We start from the raw sequence: 20,696 nt of genomic DNA, 5'->3' as shown, positions 1-20,696 counted from the left end.
GAATGTTTGAGACTATGAACTTTTTAGACTATCTGCAAGAGATCATTTGATCATTACAAACGAACCACTTTGCACTGACTCTGCTTTTAATAAGATACCTCATTCATAAAAATTTTATCTCTATTATTCTCTTGTTATTAAAGAAAATGAATAATCCTGTGATTTATGTGCTACCTAGTAACTAAAGAGGTCTGGATCTTATGGCGTTATTTACAACAAACTGTCTAAGTGACCTTGCTAAGGCACACGAATGAGAAACCCTGGGGCAACAAGCAGGATTGAGTCTCTTCATCTGCAGTAACTGCACAGACTGCAACTGAAGGGCTTGGGAGTGCAGCAAGGGTTTTCAAGAATACACTCCAAGAATGAGGCAAATTTCTAATAGCTTCTACAGTAATGACATACAAAACTAAAGGGAAGAAAGACTAAATGTCCAGTTCAGCTGTTTCTGCCAAACTGCAACATCTTGCCTGTCACCCAAGCACCTCTGCACACACAGAACTGAAATTTCCTTCCTTATGGTTTCTCAAATATACTGAGTAGATTGATGCTGGATAACAGCTCTGAAACTGTACGGGACCTCAGCTGCAGCATGCTCTTCAAGTTATGGTGAGTAAAAGAGAAGGAGTAAGGAAAAATAGGAACTTGAAGTCTACAAAACAACATAGCCGAAAACTTACAGTGAAGGAAAGTCTGGGACCTTTATATGAGAAAGTAATTACGGACAAATCATACCGGCAGGAAAATAAAAAGAATTTTAAGGATCTTTTGTTAAGAACTCAAAATTTTGTTTGCAAAGTAGACCACACCCACAAATTTGACACCCTCCATTTTCAGAAAGGAAGTTTGTTTCTAGAAAGTGTTACAATCTAAATCAATAAATTAAAAATAACTAACTGAATGTGAGATTGACTTTCTATAGATTTCAGAAAGAGAGGTTCTGTTCTATGTTTCTGACTACCTATGAGACCAATCTTTTCCAGATTTCAAGCCAGAGAGCAGACTGGGGTTGGATGTGAGGTTGCACAGATTAGTAATTGTGGGCAACACAAACCTGCATGCAGACATTCCACAAGGTGTATATATAGCTTTCTAATTCAAGAAAGTTTTTTCAGGCTGAAAATAGGAAAATATGCTTTTTAATTTCAAATTCTAATTTAATTACGAGTAATATAAAACGTTATGGACCAAACGTGTGCTTGCCTTACAGCCCACATACTTGGCAGGACATTCTGAAATTCTGCGAGGATCTGGGGAGAGAGGAAGAAATTCCTTACTTCTCCCACAAAACTCTGGGACATAACAGAGCTGCTCCACAAAGAGCTTTGAGGGTGTGCAGGACGTAGCAAATTCCTCGGCCACCACTTTCCCTGAGCACTGCTCTGCACACAGAGACCCTGAGCTGGTCTGTTTGGCTTGAGGATAGGCTTTCATAATGACTTTCCATTCCTGTGGTGATAGTTATGGGGGACCAATTTAATTTACCCTCATATTTCATGCCACACTTATTTTAGCAGGAAGTTCAAATATGTAGGTTTGATAATAAGCTAGTTTATTTGATATTTTATTACTAGATTTGATACAAATTCTAAGTGCATGGAAGAATTTTTTACTGTCCTTTCAAAATGATTAACAACTGCTTTGGGGTATTACTTTACCATCCTATTACAATCAATCAAATTATTCTTCACTTGCCTTCTTTCCTTTTACCCCATCCAGCCAATTTTACACATTCAATTTATACAACATTCTGCAAAGAGGCATATGCTGTCAAGGTTTGGCAAAGTATCTGTCCCTCCATGTTAGTAAAGACGCACTCCACAAAGTTGTGTGTTAAAAAAGAGAGCTGTTGCTTAGAATCAGTTGAAAATTTACACTCTAGATAGACATCAATACAAGAAAACAGGAGAATTCCGTATGTGATTTATAATGTTTTCAAAATAAATAACACACTCCACACAGATGCTAATATTCAGTAGATAGTCCCCTTCACTCTTCCTTTCTCTTTCACCTTTTGCCCTAACTTCCATTTGAGAAAAGAAATTGCCATTTAGATCAAATATAAACTGTGAGGGTCTTCTCAAAATGAACTGCCTGTTGCTTTTTAAGAAACCCCAATGAATTTTCAGGAAAGTCCTACAAAGGAAACGATTGCCAAATTCTAGCCTGAAACACCCTGCCCAAGACTGCTTCTGAAGTCACACATGCACGGCTGAGGGCAGAATTTGGTCTGAGCTGTGAATTCAGTAACAGAAGCCAAGATCAATTCAACAGAGCTCACACAGATCTTTAGACAGCAAAAATTCTTACTTAAAGGGGGAAAACTTAAGGGTTATTCCAGCTTCTTCGGGGAAGAATGGAGGAGAAAGGAAAGTAACAATAAGACAGAAGGCCTTTTTTGGGCTTCTATCAAAGCAAACAGATGTGAGTGACCATTAAGAAGAAGCAAGACATCTATGCAGGTGAAGATTCATTTCTCGTCAGAATTGCATTTCTAAGTCGATGTTAGGTGTGAGTGCAAATCACAAGAAATTTAAGTTTAGGCACTTTCAACACATGGCAAAAGTAAAACCACTGTAGGCTGTAGGCACAGGGGGCTTCCTCCTGCCCACATGAGCACTGAAATACATGCCAATTGCCTAAAACACTCCTGGGATAATACCAAACATCAAGAACTCATTATTTTACATCAACTAAGACATGCAGAGGAATTTGGGACCCTTAATAGTATTCCTTATAATTCTCAATAGCAAACATTTTAAATACAAACTCTAACTCTGAAAAGCTACTTTCCTTGGGAGAGGAGATGGAAATCAAAGTATAGATCAAGTATCAGTCTCTCACACACTGAAAAATTAAGAGCAGAATGGTCTTACTGTGGCTAACTGGAGGGTTATGGGTGACAGGTTGAGCTCTTCTAGTTGTAATTTATCTCTCAGCAATAGGACCAATGTTTTATTCCCAACCATTAAGAGGACGTAACACATCTGCTAAAATTCTAGTACAACGGCTGGCTTTGCACTGCAACAGGAAATGTAACCCAAGAGTCTCAGCACTTCTACAAACCCCAGCCATTCCTTAATGTAAAAGGATTTGAAAATTTAGTTCACTGAAACATCTGTTAAGCTCTTGCTACTCCAGCACAAGATACTCTTTCTGCTCTGTTACCTGCCAACAAAAATATTTTGTTCTACATAAGACTATCAGAAGTGTGTGATAATGGCAATCTGCTTATTTTACATGCTATTGGACACTCACAAAACCATCTGCAGGTGACATTAGATAACGCTGAGCTTAAGCTGAAAGCTGATACATTAATTTTATTCTTCTATGTAACTAGTTAAAAAAAAAAAACATCAAATGGACTCTGAATGACTAGCATTAATTTAAAACAAATGAAGCTACCTCGTTGTTGAATAGAAGAGAAAGAAAAAGGGGAAAAGGGAAAGAGAGGAAAAAAGAAGGGAAAAAACCACACAAGAAAACAAAATCCAAATCTTAGATCAAACCAACTGAGTACCCGCATGGTCTGTGAGTACGTTCCTTTCAGAGTTTCTCTTCCAATTTGTTATTTACAGTGGGTGCTTGTTTCAATTTACATTTAATTATATTGTAAGCTTCTCCAATTTACTGAGTAACTATAAAGAGGTAAGTAAAAGACAGATCCTTTCAACATTAATAGAGCTGCAGTTGCTATAGTAATAAAACAGTAATTTATTCACAATTATTGCTTTCTACAAAAATACTTGTTCTCCAGTTCTAACAAATCCTTGTATATTTTAGCTCTTGAAAGTGGGGGGGAGGGAGAAGGAAGGATGAAGAGTCTTTCAGTTTCCAGTGCTCTACTTAATATAAGTACTTCCTTTACACCTATATGCATCAGTAATATAAATACTGTACTATGTTTCAAAAGCTCCCAGACAGCATTCTGTGATTCAACAGAAAAGTTATTTATAAGCAGCACAAACAAACCATAATTTTTAAGCTATAAGCATTCAAACAGTTTTAGAAATATAAAGTTGCATTTCTTTCAGTATGATATGAACCACTAACAGAACCAACTAAAATTATATACCTAAAAGCCTCATACTTGAGAGAAAGACCAATCATATCACAGAATCATTGGAAGGACATGGAAGGACAAGGCCCAACTCCCCTACAACAGCTACATCAGATTGACCAGAGCCTGGTTCAACCTGACCTTGAATGTCTCCAGGGACCAGGCATTTACCACCTCTCTGGATAACGTGTTCCAGTGCTTCGCTACTCTTAATGCAAAGAAGAAGTTTTTCCTTATATCCAACTTAAATCTTTCCTCTTTTCAATTGAAACCATTTCCCCTTGTCCTATCACAACAGACCCTGATAAAGAGTCTGTCCCCCTCTTTCTAATAGTCTCCCTTCAGATATTGAAAGGTTGCTATCAGATCTCCCCAGAGCCTTCTCTTCTCCATGCTGAACAGCCCCATCTCTCTCAGCCTGCTCTTGGAGGGGAGGTGTTCCATCCTTATTTTTGTCTCTCCCCTCTGGACACATTTCAGCAGGTCCACATCTTTCCTGTACTGTGATCCACATCTGGATGCAGTACTTCAGGTGAGGTCTCACCGGCACAGAGTAAAGGGACCAGGATCACCTCCCTCACCTTGCTGACCATGTTTTCTTTCATGCAGCCCAGGATATGGTTGGCTCCGTGGGCAAGGGAGACACATTCCTGGCTCATGTCTAGCTTGCCAACCACCAGTACTCCTTTTTGGCAGGGCTGTGCCCCATCATTACATTTCTCAGAGTGTACTGATTGAGAGAGTTCTCACGACCCAGGTGCAAGAGCTTGCACTTGGATTTGTTGAACATCATAAGGTTTGCCTGGACCCACTGCTCAAGCCTGTTAGGTCCCTTTGGATGGCAACCCATCCCTCAAACATGTTGACCACACCACACAGTTTGGCATCATCAACAGACATGCTGAGGGTGCTCTCAATCCCACTGTCAGTGTCGTGGATGAAGACATTAAAGAGCATTGGTCTCAGTACTGCCCCCTGAGGGACAGCACTCATCACTGATCACTGGTCAGTATCTAAGTAATTTGCTTTTTTTAGGAAGTCCAGAGTTAAGAACGATGATCTGCAATACTGTTCCTTAAGTGGAGCTTAAAATTGCCTGACTTTGTAAAATGTCCTAATTATTGAAACTGAGTCACCATGGTTGGACCGAGTAACAGCAAACAGATTAAAAAAAAGTTTGACACTAGAATATTTCATCTCAGTGCCTCAGGGTATCAACTAAAGCTGAACAGCTACCAGCAGTAGTTCCTAAGCTAAATTCTGCCATACTGAGTATCCCAAGAGCCATGTGACATAGGCTGGATGACCTCTCCCAAAAATGGAGATTCATGCTATGTAAAAGCATGCATTTCTGAAGAAAATATTACATCTCTGGAAACCAACGTGGAGCTATTCAACATTCAAAAAGGGAACAACTACAATTAAAACAATGTTTTTAGATACATACAGTATACTTGATCACCCTTGGAAATAAAACTATTACTGAACTGCTACGATTTGTAGTAGAAAAATTTCATACAGAAAATTTTATAAGAGCCATAGAAAAGAATGAAAACCAAGTCACAGGCACAAAAATCTAATGCTCTCCGTAGCAGCTTAGAGCCAGGGCAGAACATAAGAATTAGATTTTCTGAATAAACTAGTAGGGAATCAAATGTGTTTCCTAATTTTCTCCTGTAATTTCATTTCCAAAAGAGTTGTAACTATGTGCATTAATCTAATAATCCATCACTCTCACAAAATGTAGTAAATCCATCTTTGTGAAATACAGATTAAAGATCTAATTATTTTTTATTAACAACTTTTACTACAAAAATAGTTGTAAAACACCACAATTAAAATTTGCTACACGCAACTCCAGTCAGCATGCACGTGTGTATGTGCATACATTTGCATATATATGTGTGTGTGAATGTATCTGCACAAAGTCCAGGAGACTGTATAGTTCACAAAGAACTTCACACTGGCTCTAGCAGGGTTAGGCTCTCCAAATGCCACAACAATGCAGTAAAGTTATTGGCTGAGAGCACAAAACTGGCATAGAAATATGTGCAAGGGTCACCTTCCTGAGCTGAAAAAACCTTACCTTTTTTCCACACAGATACGGATCTCCCAGTTCCTGGTTTGGACTCAACTCAGTAGTAACTTCTTTAAATGTTGCTGCATCATTCTGCACTGTCCAATGCAGACATCGTTGCAAATCACAAGAATATACAGTTCATAACCTCAGGATTGCAGCTTCAAGCTCTAAGATAACTATTCTGACCACAAAGCTCACCTAAACTATGGGGTGAGATGCCTCACAAACACTGAGGGGAAGCCCTCAGCAAAGTTAGCAATAAAATTCGTGATATAAATTAATATATAGAAATTAATAGCACAAAGACTTACAAGACTGATGCATACCCTCATCTATATCTATCATCACAACACTCAAATGGTCTGTGAATTATGTACAAACACAAAATCACAGAACTGTAGGGGTTGGAAAGGACCCCTAAAGGTCACTGTGCCAACCTCCCTGCTAAAGCAGGTTCCCTACAGCAGGTCACACAGGTAGGCAGTCAGGTGGGTCTTAATTATCTCCAGAGAAAGAGACTCCTCTCTGGGCAGCCTGTTCCAGTGCTCTGTCACTCCAACAGTAAAGAAGTTCTTTTGTGTTAGTATGGAACCTCCTGCGTTCCAGTTTCAGCCCGCTGCCCCTTGTTCTACTGTCGTTCTCCACCAAAGGACTTACTAAAGCAATCAGGCTTAGAACAGAGTGCACTGTTCTTCAGTGCAGATATCTTTTGTTGTATTTTGTTGTATTTTGTATTCTCTTCTACATACCACTCATAAATAAAAAGACACTATCAAAAAATCTATCAATGTAAAGACTTCAAAATAAACATCAGTGTTTTATTTTGATCCCTAGAGGATAAGTTTTACATAAGCAACAAACACAAGAAGTTCCTCTGTGAAAGTATGTCAGAGGAAATAAAACTAACAGTTCATAAAAGCTCCACAGACTGGATCCTTCTCACTGGATGGTAATACCATACATTAATCCATTCTCAGTAGAACTTAAAGAATTTGTTTTATAAACTATCCTTAATTCAGCAAAGACATAGTGTTAAAGGTTTTGGTCACAAAACATACTATTGAAAAACATTATTACTTGTCTCAAGATGCCAAAATGCTCACTTACCAAACTCACAGACATAAATAGGTTTTGCATACTGGCTGCAAACTGCAGGTTGAGGAAAGAAGTGCGAAGACTCTTCTGACTGCCTCACTGTCAGTACATCCATGCTTGAAAGGGTGTTTATAGTTTTGTTCCATTAGCGTTACTGAAAATCCAGTATTGTTCAAAAAGCTGTTCATTTTTGGACACATAGCCAGAGTTTTAAGTACTCTGTGTTTTCCACTTACATTAACTCACTAAAATTTAAGATCGTCTGCTCCACTTCTAGAGGTAAGATCAAGCAGCAACAATTGCTTCTGTGTTCTGCTCTCTTTTAAATAAAAGCAATTAATTTGGCTTCTATCATTAGCTCAGGACATAGTAGACATTACAAAACAACTACCTGTATTGGTCATTAAGTCCTCTGTAAAAGGGACCTTATTTGGCCTGACCAAATTGCCATGGCTAGCTACATTCTGCATAGACATTAAGTTTTTTTTAATTTCCCGGAGTCCTAGCAGCAAATAGTCAAGGGAGACCCCCCTCCCCTTGTTCCCTTTTTGGGAATACCATTCTTTGCCATGAAAATAAAAACGGATAAGAAACAGTCAACAATGTTAAAAAGAAGCCAGTTCTCAATGAAGTAAAAGTCATTTTTGGACTCCTTCAAAAGTATCCTGTGTCAGAGGATCAAGAGATAAGAATAACCTCCTCCAAGCACTGCAGATGCTGAAATGTTTTATATAATGAAGCTCCATAATGTTGGCTATGAAAGAATAACACAGCCTTTCATCGCATTACTGTCCCAATCCAAAGACCAGTGTGAAGACAAAGGAAAAACCCCCACTGCCTTTAGTGCTTTAAAAGAATCAAAAAAATCATTGTTGTTATTTTTAAATATGAATGAAGGTGCTTTTACCACTGAAAGCACTTTCGTTCAGCCATTAATAATGTCTGTAGTATCTTTTCTAACTAGGACATCTGTTTACATAAAAAATGCAGTCAAGCATATTCCACTTAAAAACCAAAGAAGTTTTTGATGTTTTACATATACTGAACAGAGAAATGACTCTGAACTATCCCACACCTAAAATATACAAATACCTTAGTCAGAGTAAGTGAAAATCATATATTCAAAAATGAGAGTCACTCAATCCACCTTTACAGCAGATTGACAAATTTAATCTAAAATGGTTGAAGTAACCTTTACTAGACCACTCATGATCTTGACATTATGTTTGTCATTAAAATCAAGGTTGTAGTTATAAAAGGCAAAAGGTCAAAGCAAATACATACATCTGGAATTTTATAACTTTACTCCCCTGATTTGAAAATTGAAGATGTGTAAAATACTGTTAAGTCATTCACTTACCATGGATTTGGTGAAAGGTCGAGCCAAGGTAAACAGCAGGGTATACACCCACCAGTTACGATGAATAGAGGAGTAAATCATATTTCCAGGATGGACTGAGTTAGATGTCACCCCATGGGGAGAAAGGCGTCGGTTCAGCTCGTTGGAGAACAGTATATTGCAAAGTTTGGAACGATTGTAGGCCAACATAGCCCAGTACTCCTTCCTAGATGGAGAAAGCAGGCTGAAATCAAGTTTTCCAGAGGAGTCTTTAATATCTGTAAATCTGAAAAACAGTAAATGTACCTTAGATACCCCAGAGTTAATTCTGCTCTCATTAAGAACAACAAAAAACGTAGATAACCGAGTAGAACTTGGCCAGAACCAAAATAAAACATCAGCTTATTTGGCAATTGCAAGTATCTACTGGAAATTGCTCAAGGCCGAGGAATAGGTCCCATATATACAGCAGTAAAATTATTGAATAATTAGCAGACACAAATAATAAGTAAAAAAAAAGTTAGAAAAAAAAGGCTTTAATGATTTAAAAGCATTGTATGAACTTATGAATTACATTCATTTAAATCAAAAATAGAAAATTTGCCATAGTTCCACAAAAGCACAATTAACGTGCAGGAATTAATGCAGAATAAAATGGAAGCAGAGAAAAATAGCATCCTTTCATTTAATCCATTCCCCTGATTATTTCATCATATACTGAACACTTTCATTTAAGTGTTCAAGTAACTATGGATGAGTCTCACTACCTCTTAGACTCTTTTTTAGATTAAAAATTGATGAATATAAAGGGGTTATAACCTTGGCAACTTGCCATCAATAGTCTTATATGTTTAAAAGACAAACGTAAACAAAGCCAAAATGAGTTCTGGCAGAGTATAATGTTTTTAAGTATACCCATGGCATGGCTGAACACAAATCAAAGTAACTAGTTGATGTTTTTTAATTGGGTCTGACAGAGTCATTAAACACCAGCTGTTTGTTTCTTTTTCTTTTTCTATTTTTTTTTTTTTTTAATACAAAGTAGGGAATGTTCTAAAGACTTTTAGATGAAGAAAAGGAATTTTTTGTATAGCATATTTTCCAATTCTTACAATTTTGATGTATCAATTTACTAGGTTATCTTAGTATTAGAAAATAATACTATATTTAGCTACAGACTCATGTTCCACCCAGAAGAGCTACTAAAAATAAAACAGATTTAGCAAGCTCTTTTTAATACTGGGTTTTCAGAATCAGCCAGGGAGAACAGGGATAAACATAATTATAGTACACACTAGAAAAATGTTTTAAAATATCTTTACTAATTTTGCATCTCATATCCAGAAATGAATAGATCAGCTGGAATTTCTACTTCCATTTTGAGAGCAGGATTATAATACATTTAGAGAAAAGCAACTGCAGTATTTGAACTCAAGAGGTACCCAGAATGTCCTATATCTTGCAGAATAGGCCCTTCAATTTAAACAAAAAAAAAAATTATCTTTCATAATTTTCAGTTAGATAACAGACATCTCTGAAATTAACAGGGCTATTCTGGGAGGAATTTCCTATATTCATTCCTCAAGTAACCACTTAGGACACCAAAAATATCTATAAATAAAATACTTAATACTTATTGTATACTGTACAGTGGAAACACACGGGCATAATTTGAGTCCCATCCTTCAAGTGAGTCAATCTTACTTATGTCAGCAATCTCATTGAATTCAGTAGGATAAGGACTGTACAATCAAATTAACTACAGAAATAAAGACAGAAGGAAAGTCAACCTACTTATTATTCTGATTTTCATATGATGTGCTTAGAAGCTTAATTTAAATAGATTTCATTTGTGTTGAATCCAGATAAGTGAAAAGAATGAGGAGCCAGAGAGGCAAATAAATATCTTGCCTTGGAGCAGTCTAGTATAATATTTTCCACAAACATGGGACTTTATTTTTCCCCTAACAGGGGGTCTTGACTCCAGCTAAAAGATCTAGCCAAGGTTTATGGAAGTAATTAGATACCAACACTTCTGTTTTACAACATAGTTTAAGGCACAGAGTTCTCAAGTAGGTCAGAAAGTACTACTATCCAATAATACCTAATGTCTAAACTAACTCCTTACATCAACTTCTTGCCATTAAACTGATTAGGGACAAAACCAGAGTTATTTACAACAATCATTTTAAATGCTAAGATATGACATGAATTGGAGGAAGGGGGAAAATCAAGTAGATGTGTTTATTATTTTACTCAAGCATAGGTTGTTGCTTATTTTTTGACTGGCTTCTATAAACCTCGACTGACCTCATGAAATTAGCAATGAACACTTCAAAAAATGCTTTTGAAAAAAACAGATAAAGCTGTTCAGAGCTGTAAGCTCTAGTTATACATAACACTTAATACAGTGAAAAACAAAGATGTCATTTAAAATACCATCAGACACAAACTTACAAAGGGGAACAAGCAGCTGACAATTCAACATAATCTCCCATTAAATAACAGCTCATTTATACGTATCCCATTGTGCCATCCACATCTGGCAACTGATTGGACTTGGCAGATTTATTTCTGGAGCTATCTTGCCTGCCCTGCAGTAGCCTCCCTTACTCCTAACACGACTCTGCTACTTGCTTTCACAGACCTGGTGTGATTTGCAAAGATAAGGATGTCCAGATTTTGTTACCACCTAATTACTAGACATTTCATGTCTTTTAACACCGGGGAGGATTATTACTGGCATTTTCTATTGCTTCTTTCATTTCAGCCATCATAAATTTAAAATGGTAAAAGTAAATCTATCTGCAGTGTGTCATTTATACCATAAGCCCCTGTGTTTGGAAGTGATAAAGGTTTCAGCCTGACCCTTGGCTGGTCTCTCTCTACCAGGTCCCCTGGGTTGCATTTTATGGAAACATGATTAAAAAAATAAGCTTCATGCTGGGTCACTAAAACATTTCAGAAATATGAAGGCAGGGAAAGAGGAAAAAAACAAAACAAAACAAAACAAACAAAAAAAAACCACCGCTCACACATTCTTTCATTGGGTTTGCTAAAGATGTTACACATGAGCAGAAGTGAAACAGCAATCAACGACAATGTTTAAAGCTAGACATTATAGGTCTAATTTTAGAGTCCCGGAACTAAATCAGAAGCCAGTAAGAGGTTTGCACTCTCTAAAATTCAGAACTGGGGCCTCCATTTTGCGTAAGGAACTCTCTAATTCTCTAACTTATATCAAAACTTTCTTCCCAGTTATTAAAACAAACACTTCCAGCACAACTGAAATAAGGCAAACCTCATCACATCTGTTTTGCACTTCTCATGACAGTAGGAAATATGAGCATCTAATATTTTAATTAAAACTTTCACCAAAAGAAGCATGGCCAGTGTTCTAATGTGTATTAACTATACTATTTCCCAGTTACATTATACAGCTAATGTCTGCATTGAATTCCCTAATTTCTCATTATAAAACAATTGGATTTCATCTAGTAGTTTTTAATTGCATTGTTTCTCCTACTAAAATAACTGCACATTCTTCTTGGTAAGATGTTGAAGTAGTTGAATGACAAATCAATATAGGTCATGCCATTCAGATTTAATCAATTATTATTCCATCTCGTAGCGAAATCAATAAGTGGTCTGATATGCGGTGAAAATCTGCATTCATACAAAGAATGATCAAAAAATACCTACAAACTAGAACACGCTTTACATATGGCAATGTAGCAACATCCACAGACATTGGCAATGCTGTTTTTAAAGAGATTATTCAAACAACAAATGCTTTAGACCGGGGCCTTTCTTTTTTAAGAACTTACACAGCTCTGCCATCACCATTTCTGCTTTAAGGATGGCAGATCTCAGCTAAACCCAAACCACAGCGTAAGGTTACCAACCTGTGTGACTCTGAGGACACGACCACCACCCTGGCAGGGGAGGAGCGGCGCAGGACGTCCTCCAGCAGCTGGACGAGATAGAAGTGCCCCAAGTGGTTCACCTGGAAGGTGGACTCCAGGCCATCCTCTGTCAAACTCCATGGAGCACCAAATATTGCGGCATTGCAGACCAGGATGTGAAGAGGCCTTGAAGAATTTAAAGTACTAAGGGTTAAAACTCTCTAGAGAAGTGCAACCCTAACACCAAAACATTAATATCATTGCATTTGTTTGGGTAGCCTGTTCCAGCTTATTTCATCTTCACTGCAATGGACGAAATCCTGTGACAAACGCAAAATCAACCACCCAACATAAACCCTATGTTTAAAGACAAGAAATGAAGCGCAGCTAGGAAAAGCAGCCGCTTGCCCTCAGTTCAAGCACTCCTCACAGCCCTTCATGTAGAAAAGAGGAGATCCAGCATCAGATCTTCTCCTTAACGGTTAAACAGGGTACAAACCTCTGCTCTGAACACCTGCAAAAGGAATTGTGAAAAAGATGAAAAATAAAGGCACAGACTGCCAAACAGACCTGACTGAATCTAGGATCCTTCAGGCACGTTTAAAAGCCCTGATTTTGATAGTCCAGATTTCAAAAACATTTCCAGCAGAATCATGCACACCTTAGCCGAATGCTGAGATCTGTGCGTAATCACTGACAAAAGCAGAAAACTACATGTCTTTATTAAACTGAATTTCAACTGTGACCTTGTTTGGAAGTTACCATCTGGTTTTAAAAGAAGTTAGGAATCTAATATCTGTACTTGTGCCAATTTCGGAAAAAAAAAATAACAGAAAGCTTCAGATGCAGGCTGAAACATCTTTGTGTTTTGGGAGCTTGTTTTCTGAAGTGCTGAATTTCTGGTTTTCCTTTTGGGCAGTGATACATGTAATGGCTTCCTATACATGCTGCGTCTGCAAAACAAACTGAAGATAAAGGGGGACTGTCCTTTTAAAGGCAAGGTTCTCCCTTTCTGCTCAAACCACTTTGCACAAAGGTGTTGCTTTTGCTGTCTCACTCAACACTGCGCGATCAGGCTATTTCTGGGGTATAAAAGACCATGTTTTAAAAAAGATATCCAACCCTTTGAGGCGTATTTTATCAGAATTCTTTAAACTCAAGTTCATCTTGCGTGTTCAAGATCCATCTGCCAAGAGGAAAACAAAGACTCATGAAGATAGAGAAAGCACGTGGGGAAACTTGGGATGATTCATCATCTCTTCTGAAAGTTTATGAAAAGTTCTGGCAAGAATTAATTTACTGATTCGTAACTCTCCTGGGAAAAGGAACAAGTTTCTCCAGCTTAGATGCTGTTTTTGGTATATGAACCTCCTCTTTGAGAACTGGGGCACGTGAGTACTGTAGTAGTATAGAAGATGCCATCATCATTTCCTGAGAAAGAAAATGTGGCACATTTGTATAGAAAGATTTTAACTTTATGTGATAATTGTTATACAGAGTATGAAATAACAGACCACGGTTAGACAGAAAGGACCCACAAATGAAGCAGTGGTATATTCCACCTATCCAGGTTGTAATACCCTTCATTAATACTAATTACACAGTAACTACCAGAGGCAAAATATGCGCTCTATACCTAAATCTCTCAGCTCAATCAATTAAAAAGAGGATTCTAAAATTATAAAACTATAAACGGTAGTCACTATTAAACTGTAAGTGTATTAAATAGGGTCTTATAAAAGAAATAAAATTATGCCTCAGTAGTGAGCTTTTTATTTTCTGAATAATATTTTGTTCTATTTTTTTTTAATAAAGGTAATGAGATTTAAAGAGACTGTAAAGTTAAAAATACTTACACTATCCTATTAAAAATCTGTGAAGAAATATAAAAATGAATACAGAGACATTTTAAATAAGTATGCTAATGAAAAAGTAATACCTATATTTGTAATCAGTGTTAGTGTTTTTAAAAGTGGTTTCTCTAGTAAACATCAAGAAAATAAACCTGAAGGGCTGTACCAGCAGCTACTGCTGCTGTGCATCATCTCAGCTCAGAAAGAACCACCTCTCAGGTCTGGATCCATCTATACAAAGCTATCAGTATCTCACTGCTAGCAAAGGTCCAATTACTGAAAATTGTCACCTAAGTTTTTGTGATCTGGACATTCACACACCAGGAATGGAATGAGATTACATAGCTATTTCACATTACCTTTGTAACAGTCATAACATGGTTATGAATTTCAGCCACAGATGACAGATTCTAATCTCAGTGGTGCAGAGCTCTGTATCGCTGAACGTATCATTATGCAGGAACAAAATTCTTAAGATACTTGACAATTCACACCACACATCTGGCACTTCAGCTTTGCTTTATGACAGGAGTATTTTTAAGTGATAGCAGGACTATGACCTTGATTTCACAAGTTCATTAAAAACACTGCTGTGATCTACATTAGGCTCCCTCCTGAGCCCAAAGGAAAAAAAAAAGAAAAAAAACTCTCCTTGGTTTCAAGTAGTGCCTTTGATGTAGAATTACAAACAACTAAGACTAACAAAAACATGTCATCAGCAATGGAAAATTTTCTTAGTATTGACATTACCAAGTGTGTTCCCTTTAACCATGACGCCTACTTGATCTTTCTGGAAACTCTGTGTAGTTAAAACCTTCCAGAGTGTTTTGCAAATTTACCCTTATGTCTCCTTAAAATGTCTTCAGTCAGTGACTTACATCACACCAAGTGAGCTAATGTGTTCTACCATTACAATTTAAGTATGTACTGGGAGTTGAACATAAGCTGCTGCACCATAGCATGTAGTCACTGTTTCTTCTCATTCACAGCATGACCGAGACTAGAGAATATACTGTTTAAACTGCAAGCTATGCAGCAACTGTAGAAAACTCTCATTGCGTTGGTAATTGTAGCTACAATTTACTGAAAGTTAAAAAGCATGTAGAATTAATAAGGACATTTTTAATTGTGAATATCTCAGTTAAAAAACACTGAATATCTTGTGCACTTCACAAGCCTGTGACACATCACTAAGCCTAGTATCAGGCAAGTCATCCAGATCTTGCATGCTGTGCTAAATTCACCATTAGAAGCTACAAAGTAATCCAACTGCTCTGCATTATTTTAAAATACAAGAAGTTAACACATTAGAGATACAGAAATGAAGTTGCTGCTATAAATCAGTTAGTTACAAAATGTAATAATCAATTGGGTTAGCACCTGATGTTAAACTATGATCTGCCAGCAGACTCCCAAGCCTGGCTATGTGCAGCAGTAGATATTTCCAAGGGAATTAATTACCAATGATTTGCAAAGGTAAGAATAATATTTTTCAACAAATGTAGCCTGTGCACTAGGAGGTTAAACAAACACCGCCAAAATGTCAACAGAGTTCATGGCTTTGGTGTTCTCCCATTGCAAATGCAATGAAATAGTTAACCAGAAATTATGCAAAGGGAATACTTTCAAATCTTCCCATGAAGCAGAATGTCACACCATCTGGGGCACTTCTCAAGTGATTTGAAAAGTTCACACTGTTTGGAATTACACTGAAATTCAACAGAAAAGGTTTTACCATATCCCCCAAGTCCCATAAGCAACTGTAGACCTATGTCACGGCCAGTAAAGAAGGCAGAGAGATGTGACTTCTCTTCCATAAAGAAGCAAAGTCACAGCCCACCACATTTTTCCATCCCATAACTCTGAACACCCAGGTTGCTTCCTTGCAGAGCTAGAAAATGCTAGTACTTCTGTGAGGAAATGTCTATATTCACAAAAAAAGGATAACCAAAATGCAGTCATATGGCTGCCCAGAAAACAAAACAAAACAAAAATGAGTTAAAAAATCATCTCCAGAAATTTCTGTCAATCATACAAGAAGGAACGATGGGAAACTGAGCGACAAGGAAAAGCCTAAAAGTCAAAGAGCAGCAGGAGATCTTGGCACCATGCATGATCTAACATCCGCTCAAAAATATTTACCACTTCGATGAAAACCTAAACACACACAAAAAAGCACCTCTTAACTATATAAATTTTGAAAATGAATGCTCAATGCATTAACTTCCCCTTTCCTGAGAGCACTGACTGAAAAGATACCAAAAATAGCTTCTGTTGCCACCTGTCAGCTGACGGAATAGTGGATCCTTGTCAGACAGGCTTCATTTTAAGTCAAGCTACTAACACAGGACTTAGAGCAGGACTTAGAGCCCTGATGGATGACCTCTAGCTATAAGCAAGTAAAATTCTCTCAAATTCTTCCAACTGGATTTCTTTGCAGGATTTGACTCTGTTGATCAGCAAATACTTCTGCCCCATTTCCAAGAGATTAATGGGAATGGACTGAAATTGTTCTGCTTCTCTCTTCATATCTAATACATGGGAATTACGAGCAGCTGCTCTTGCATGTTCACAAAATATCATCTACATACTGCCATATAGGTCAGCCATCTTTCAATCATTATTAATTACCTCTATAAAATCTTGAGTGCACAATTTCAAAAGTTTGGAGAGGGAAAAAAGGTCTCAGTAGATTTAGATCTAAACAGAAAACATCCATTAGTCCTGGTTTTCCCTGTATTACTTTTCTTAAACATACACGAAAGAAAAAAAAAAGCCACATATTATATACTTCCAGAAATTAATAAGTGATCATCCTTTGAAGAAGACTTTTAGCTCTAACGTGATGAGAAAGTTGGAGAGGCCCCTACTTTTCCACTCAGTGGAGGTGCAAAAGCAATTTCCACTATTGCAAAAATCTTAATTTGAACTTCTGAAGAGAAATTTAGACCCAATAAAAATATATATATATTTACACCTTTAACATTAACATCTAAAACATTTGTAATGTTGCCACCAAGCTGACATTAGGAAAACCTACACTGCCCAAGGTATTTCCTCATAAAAAAGATCCAAATTGGGATTTTAACATTTTACTGTAGTATAAATTTCACAGATTACACACAAAATAAGAAAAGTAGGGATGAGGTTTAAGTTATTGACATGATCTATCTCCTACATTTTGCTGTTTTATACGCCATGAGCATGGTATGTGACACTGTAAATCTGAGGAATTGGGAACTTTTTAACATATATTATGTATGTTACTGGTGTACGTAACATACATCAGTAAACCACTGTCTTTTGATAACAAATTATTTATCTTAAATGAAGGTCAAGATTAATGGGATTAATACTTACTTTCTAACTGATAAGTGTAAGACAGATGCCTTCCTACCACCCCAGGGATTAGCCCAGTCTGTACATATGCTATTGCTCCTCTGTCATTTTCCTGAAGGTATGAAGAAGCAAACCTCTGAATAAGGATCAATGAACTCAATCCATGAGCTTAGAGTCTTCTCTTCCTGTTCAGATATACTTCACCTCTTATTAAGAAGGAAGAATTATATTTCGTGAGCACGCAGGGGGTTTCCTTCTTCCACAACATTCATACCAAGGATACTTTTGCCTTTTTGGGGCCTATTATCCACAGCTGTGAATTTCCTTCTGCACAGCTCTAATCTATCCCTAAATTATCTCTGACAGCAAATGCTGCACTCACGGAATTGGTATGAAAAAGTGCTGTTCGTCCCTAACCCCAGTGCCTCCTCAGGACTGCATTTCACACCAAAATCCACCCAAAAACCCACATTTTCCATTGTCAAAATATTGCATCTTTGCTAGTTCTGCAAATGCCTCAATACATTTGGATTTAGAAGTTCCTGGTGACAGGGCAGGGTAGAAAGGGGACCAAACCAGGCTGTGAAACTTAATTTCTGTATCTGTTCAACCTTTCAGTATTTCCATCCTGCATTCTCTTTTTCCTTTTCACAGGATCTGGCACAGTATGAGGAGCCCCTCATTTCACTATTTGTCACGCCTTGCAAAGATTTTTTTTTAAATATCAGTGACACTTAAAAGATATGTAGAATCTGGTAATTTTCTTTTGCTTCAGCAATTCACATAGGGACAACTCTATCTTTTTCAAAATCCCTATAGCAAAGCATCATTTACAAACATACACAAGCAGTTACTAATAAACAGAAGCCAGCTTTAAAGGAACATTTATCTTGCAGTAACCACAGAATGATTTGTTATTTTCACACGTACTTCTAAAGATACAAATTTCCTTTGCACACATTGTGTGATTGTGGGGAAAAAAAGAAAAAAAAAGAAGAAAAAAAAAAAGGAAGCTACAACTCACCAGTTTTATTACATATTCCTGGTATTTTCCATTGAAAACAACTAACCCTTTGGAATATGTCTTAGAAACCACAGTTTATCATCTAAACAATAAAACACTTTATGCATTTTGAACATTTCACTCGCCACTGACAACTCTTTCCTCTGTTTTGCCCAGAGAAATATAGAGCTGCAATCAAGCCCGCAGCAGCTGCGTGCTGCCATTCAGACTTGAAAGATTCCATGTTGTGATAAAAATTAATGTCCTTTGAAATCCTCTGGGATTTTTGATGCCTTGGGAGCAGCTAATGAAGAAATACAACCTTTGCAGAGTATAACGCAAATTTTTTGGTTCTAAGATTAAGACACATGTGCCATATGCATGGTCTGTCTAATGTCAGCAGTAAAGCATTCATACTCAAGTGCCAGAAGACTCTGCCTTCATGTGTTTTAATTATCTCCCATATAAAAACTTTAACTAAATATATTTTAATGCTTAAGCAATTGAATAAATACATTTACTTTATATTTCAGAAATTTTAGAAGACAACATCACTTAAACACAAATCTTCTTAAAATCCATTAAGCTATACCATTGCAAATTCCTTGTTTTATTTGCAACAGAATAGATTGTAATTAGGTAGATTAAGTCATATATATTTTACTTCCTTAGATACTCAAAACACCTCTTGCTGCTGATGTGTCTTCTGGAACTTTGTAGAAAGGCAGTGCCTTTGAAGACTTTTAGAAGTGGACTCCAAATAATTTTATGAGCCGCCTCAGACTTGTCTTAGACTTTGGCATGAATGCATGGCTCAAAATGGGAATCAAAACCCCCAGTTTGCTGAGCAGAAGCCACTGGAGGTTCACAGTCTCAACATGTACCTGGCTAGAATAAGTCAGAAAAGAAATTAGAAGGACAAAGCAAATCTTAAATTTTCTCAAGAACATCTGCTTCAGGTCTGTTTCAAGCTGCTTCCTTTCTTTTGAGATTCTCATAGGCCACTTTTCAAATCCTAAGGAATTAAACTAAGCTCAGCCTTTTACAAAATGCTGATGATGATGGTAGCAGTGCCATCCCCAGTGCATAATTACATGCTGCTGTGTGTGACAATCCAACAGCCTCCAAACCTTCATCTTCTACCTTTCAGGAGCACTTATTAACCACCAGATTGTGGACTGGGAGGTGGTGGCAAAGGGATATTTTCCATCCCTTTTGCCCAAACCACATTATTTTCCAGAAAATAACAGAACATTTACTGGGCCAGGCTGTGTATAGAAGAAGAAATGACTCTAATAGTTTGGTCTGGGCAGTCACCAGTGAGCACAGTTTTGGTTCCAGTTTCCTATTTAAATAAATAATTCTGGACTCTGGAAATTCATTCCCTCATTCCTTCACTGTAACTTGAGTGTTTGAGCATACCTGCAGACCTGTCCCTTTCTTCACCTCCACATCTACAACTGACTAGAGTAACTAACAGGACACCGTTTTGATCTTCTTTCTTAGTTCAGAGTTACAGTCCAGATCCATGGTGCAGTGACACTTGTGGCACGTCTGTGAGAGTTTTTGCCTGCTCTGTCTGAAGATGAACAGTAGCCAAATAGCCTTCCCTGAGACCAACTGAATCAGCATTACAGATTATGCTGAAATTTGGGGCTGAGATTTTATCAAAAGTAGCTTCAAGTTTCTTCTTGCACATTAAAGAGGAGTCAAAAAGTACTTCAAAAGCAGTTGGTTTCATTTTCCACTCTCCATTTTGTTTTCAGTGCTAGAGCTAGTTGTAGTCTGAGCCAACCAAAACAGCCAATCCAGGTACTGAACGAAACAGAAAAAGCCACACATCTTCAGATGCCAAATGCAGGAAAGAGACTCTTTTCACTGTAACTTAAGGAAGAAAGCTGGATAACCCTCCAAAGACGAGTGGCAAATTCACAAATTTTAGGCAGTCCAGTTGTAGTCATAAAACTGTGCAAGCACATATCATTCTTTCTGTTGTCAATGTGCAAAAGCATTTAATTTTTT

General features: G+C 37.3%; 1 protein-coding gene across 1 annotated transcript in view; it reads right to left on the bottom strand.

Moving 5' to 3' along the window:
- Positions 1 to 8,568: 8,568 nt before the first annotated feature.
- LOC104913045 (WW domain-containing oxidoreductase-like) overlaps positions 8,569 to 20,696 on the bottom strand; it is a 26,421-nt gene continuing 14,293 nt past the window's right edge. Inside the window, exons 2-3 of the mRNA XM_031555412.1 lie at positions 12,480 to 12,665; positions 8,569 to 8,860 (exon numbers count right to left, since the gene is read on the bottom strand). Of these exons, the coding sequence (XP_031411272.1) occupies positions 8,584 to 8,860; positions 12,480 to 12,665 (463 nt within the window). The 3' untranslated portion in view covers positions 8,569 to 8,583. The remainder of the gene's footprint in view (positions 8,861 to 12,479; positions 12,666 to 20,696) is intronic.

This window comes from Meleagris gallopavo, chromosome 13 (assembly GCF_000146605.3).
Source record: "Meleagris gallopavo isolate NT-WF06-2002-E0010 breed Aviagen turkey brand Nicholas breeding stock chromosome 13, Turkey_5.1, whole genome shotgun sequence".
Classification (NCBI taxonomy): domain Eukaryota; kingdom Metazoa; phylum Chordata; class Aves; order Galliformes; family Phasianidae; genus Meleagris; species Meleagris gallopavo.
This window is presented reverse-complemented; position numbering and strand designations above follow the sequence as displayed.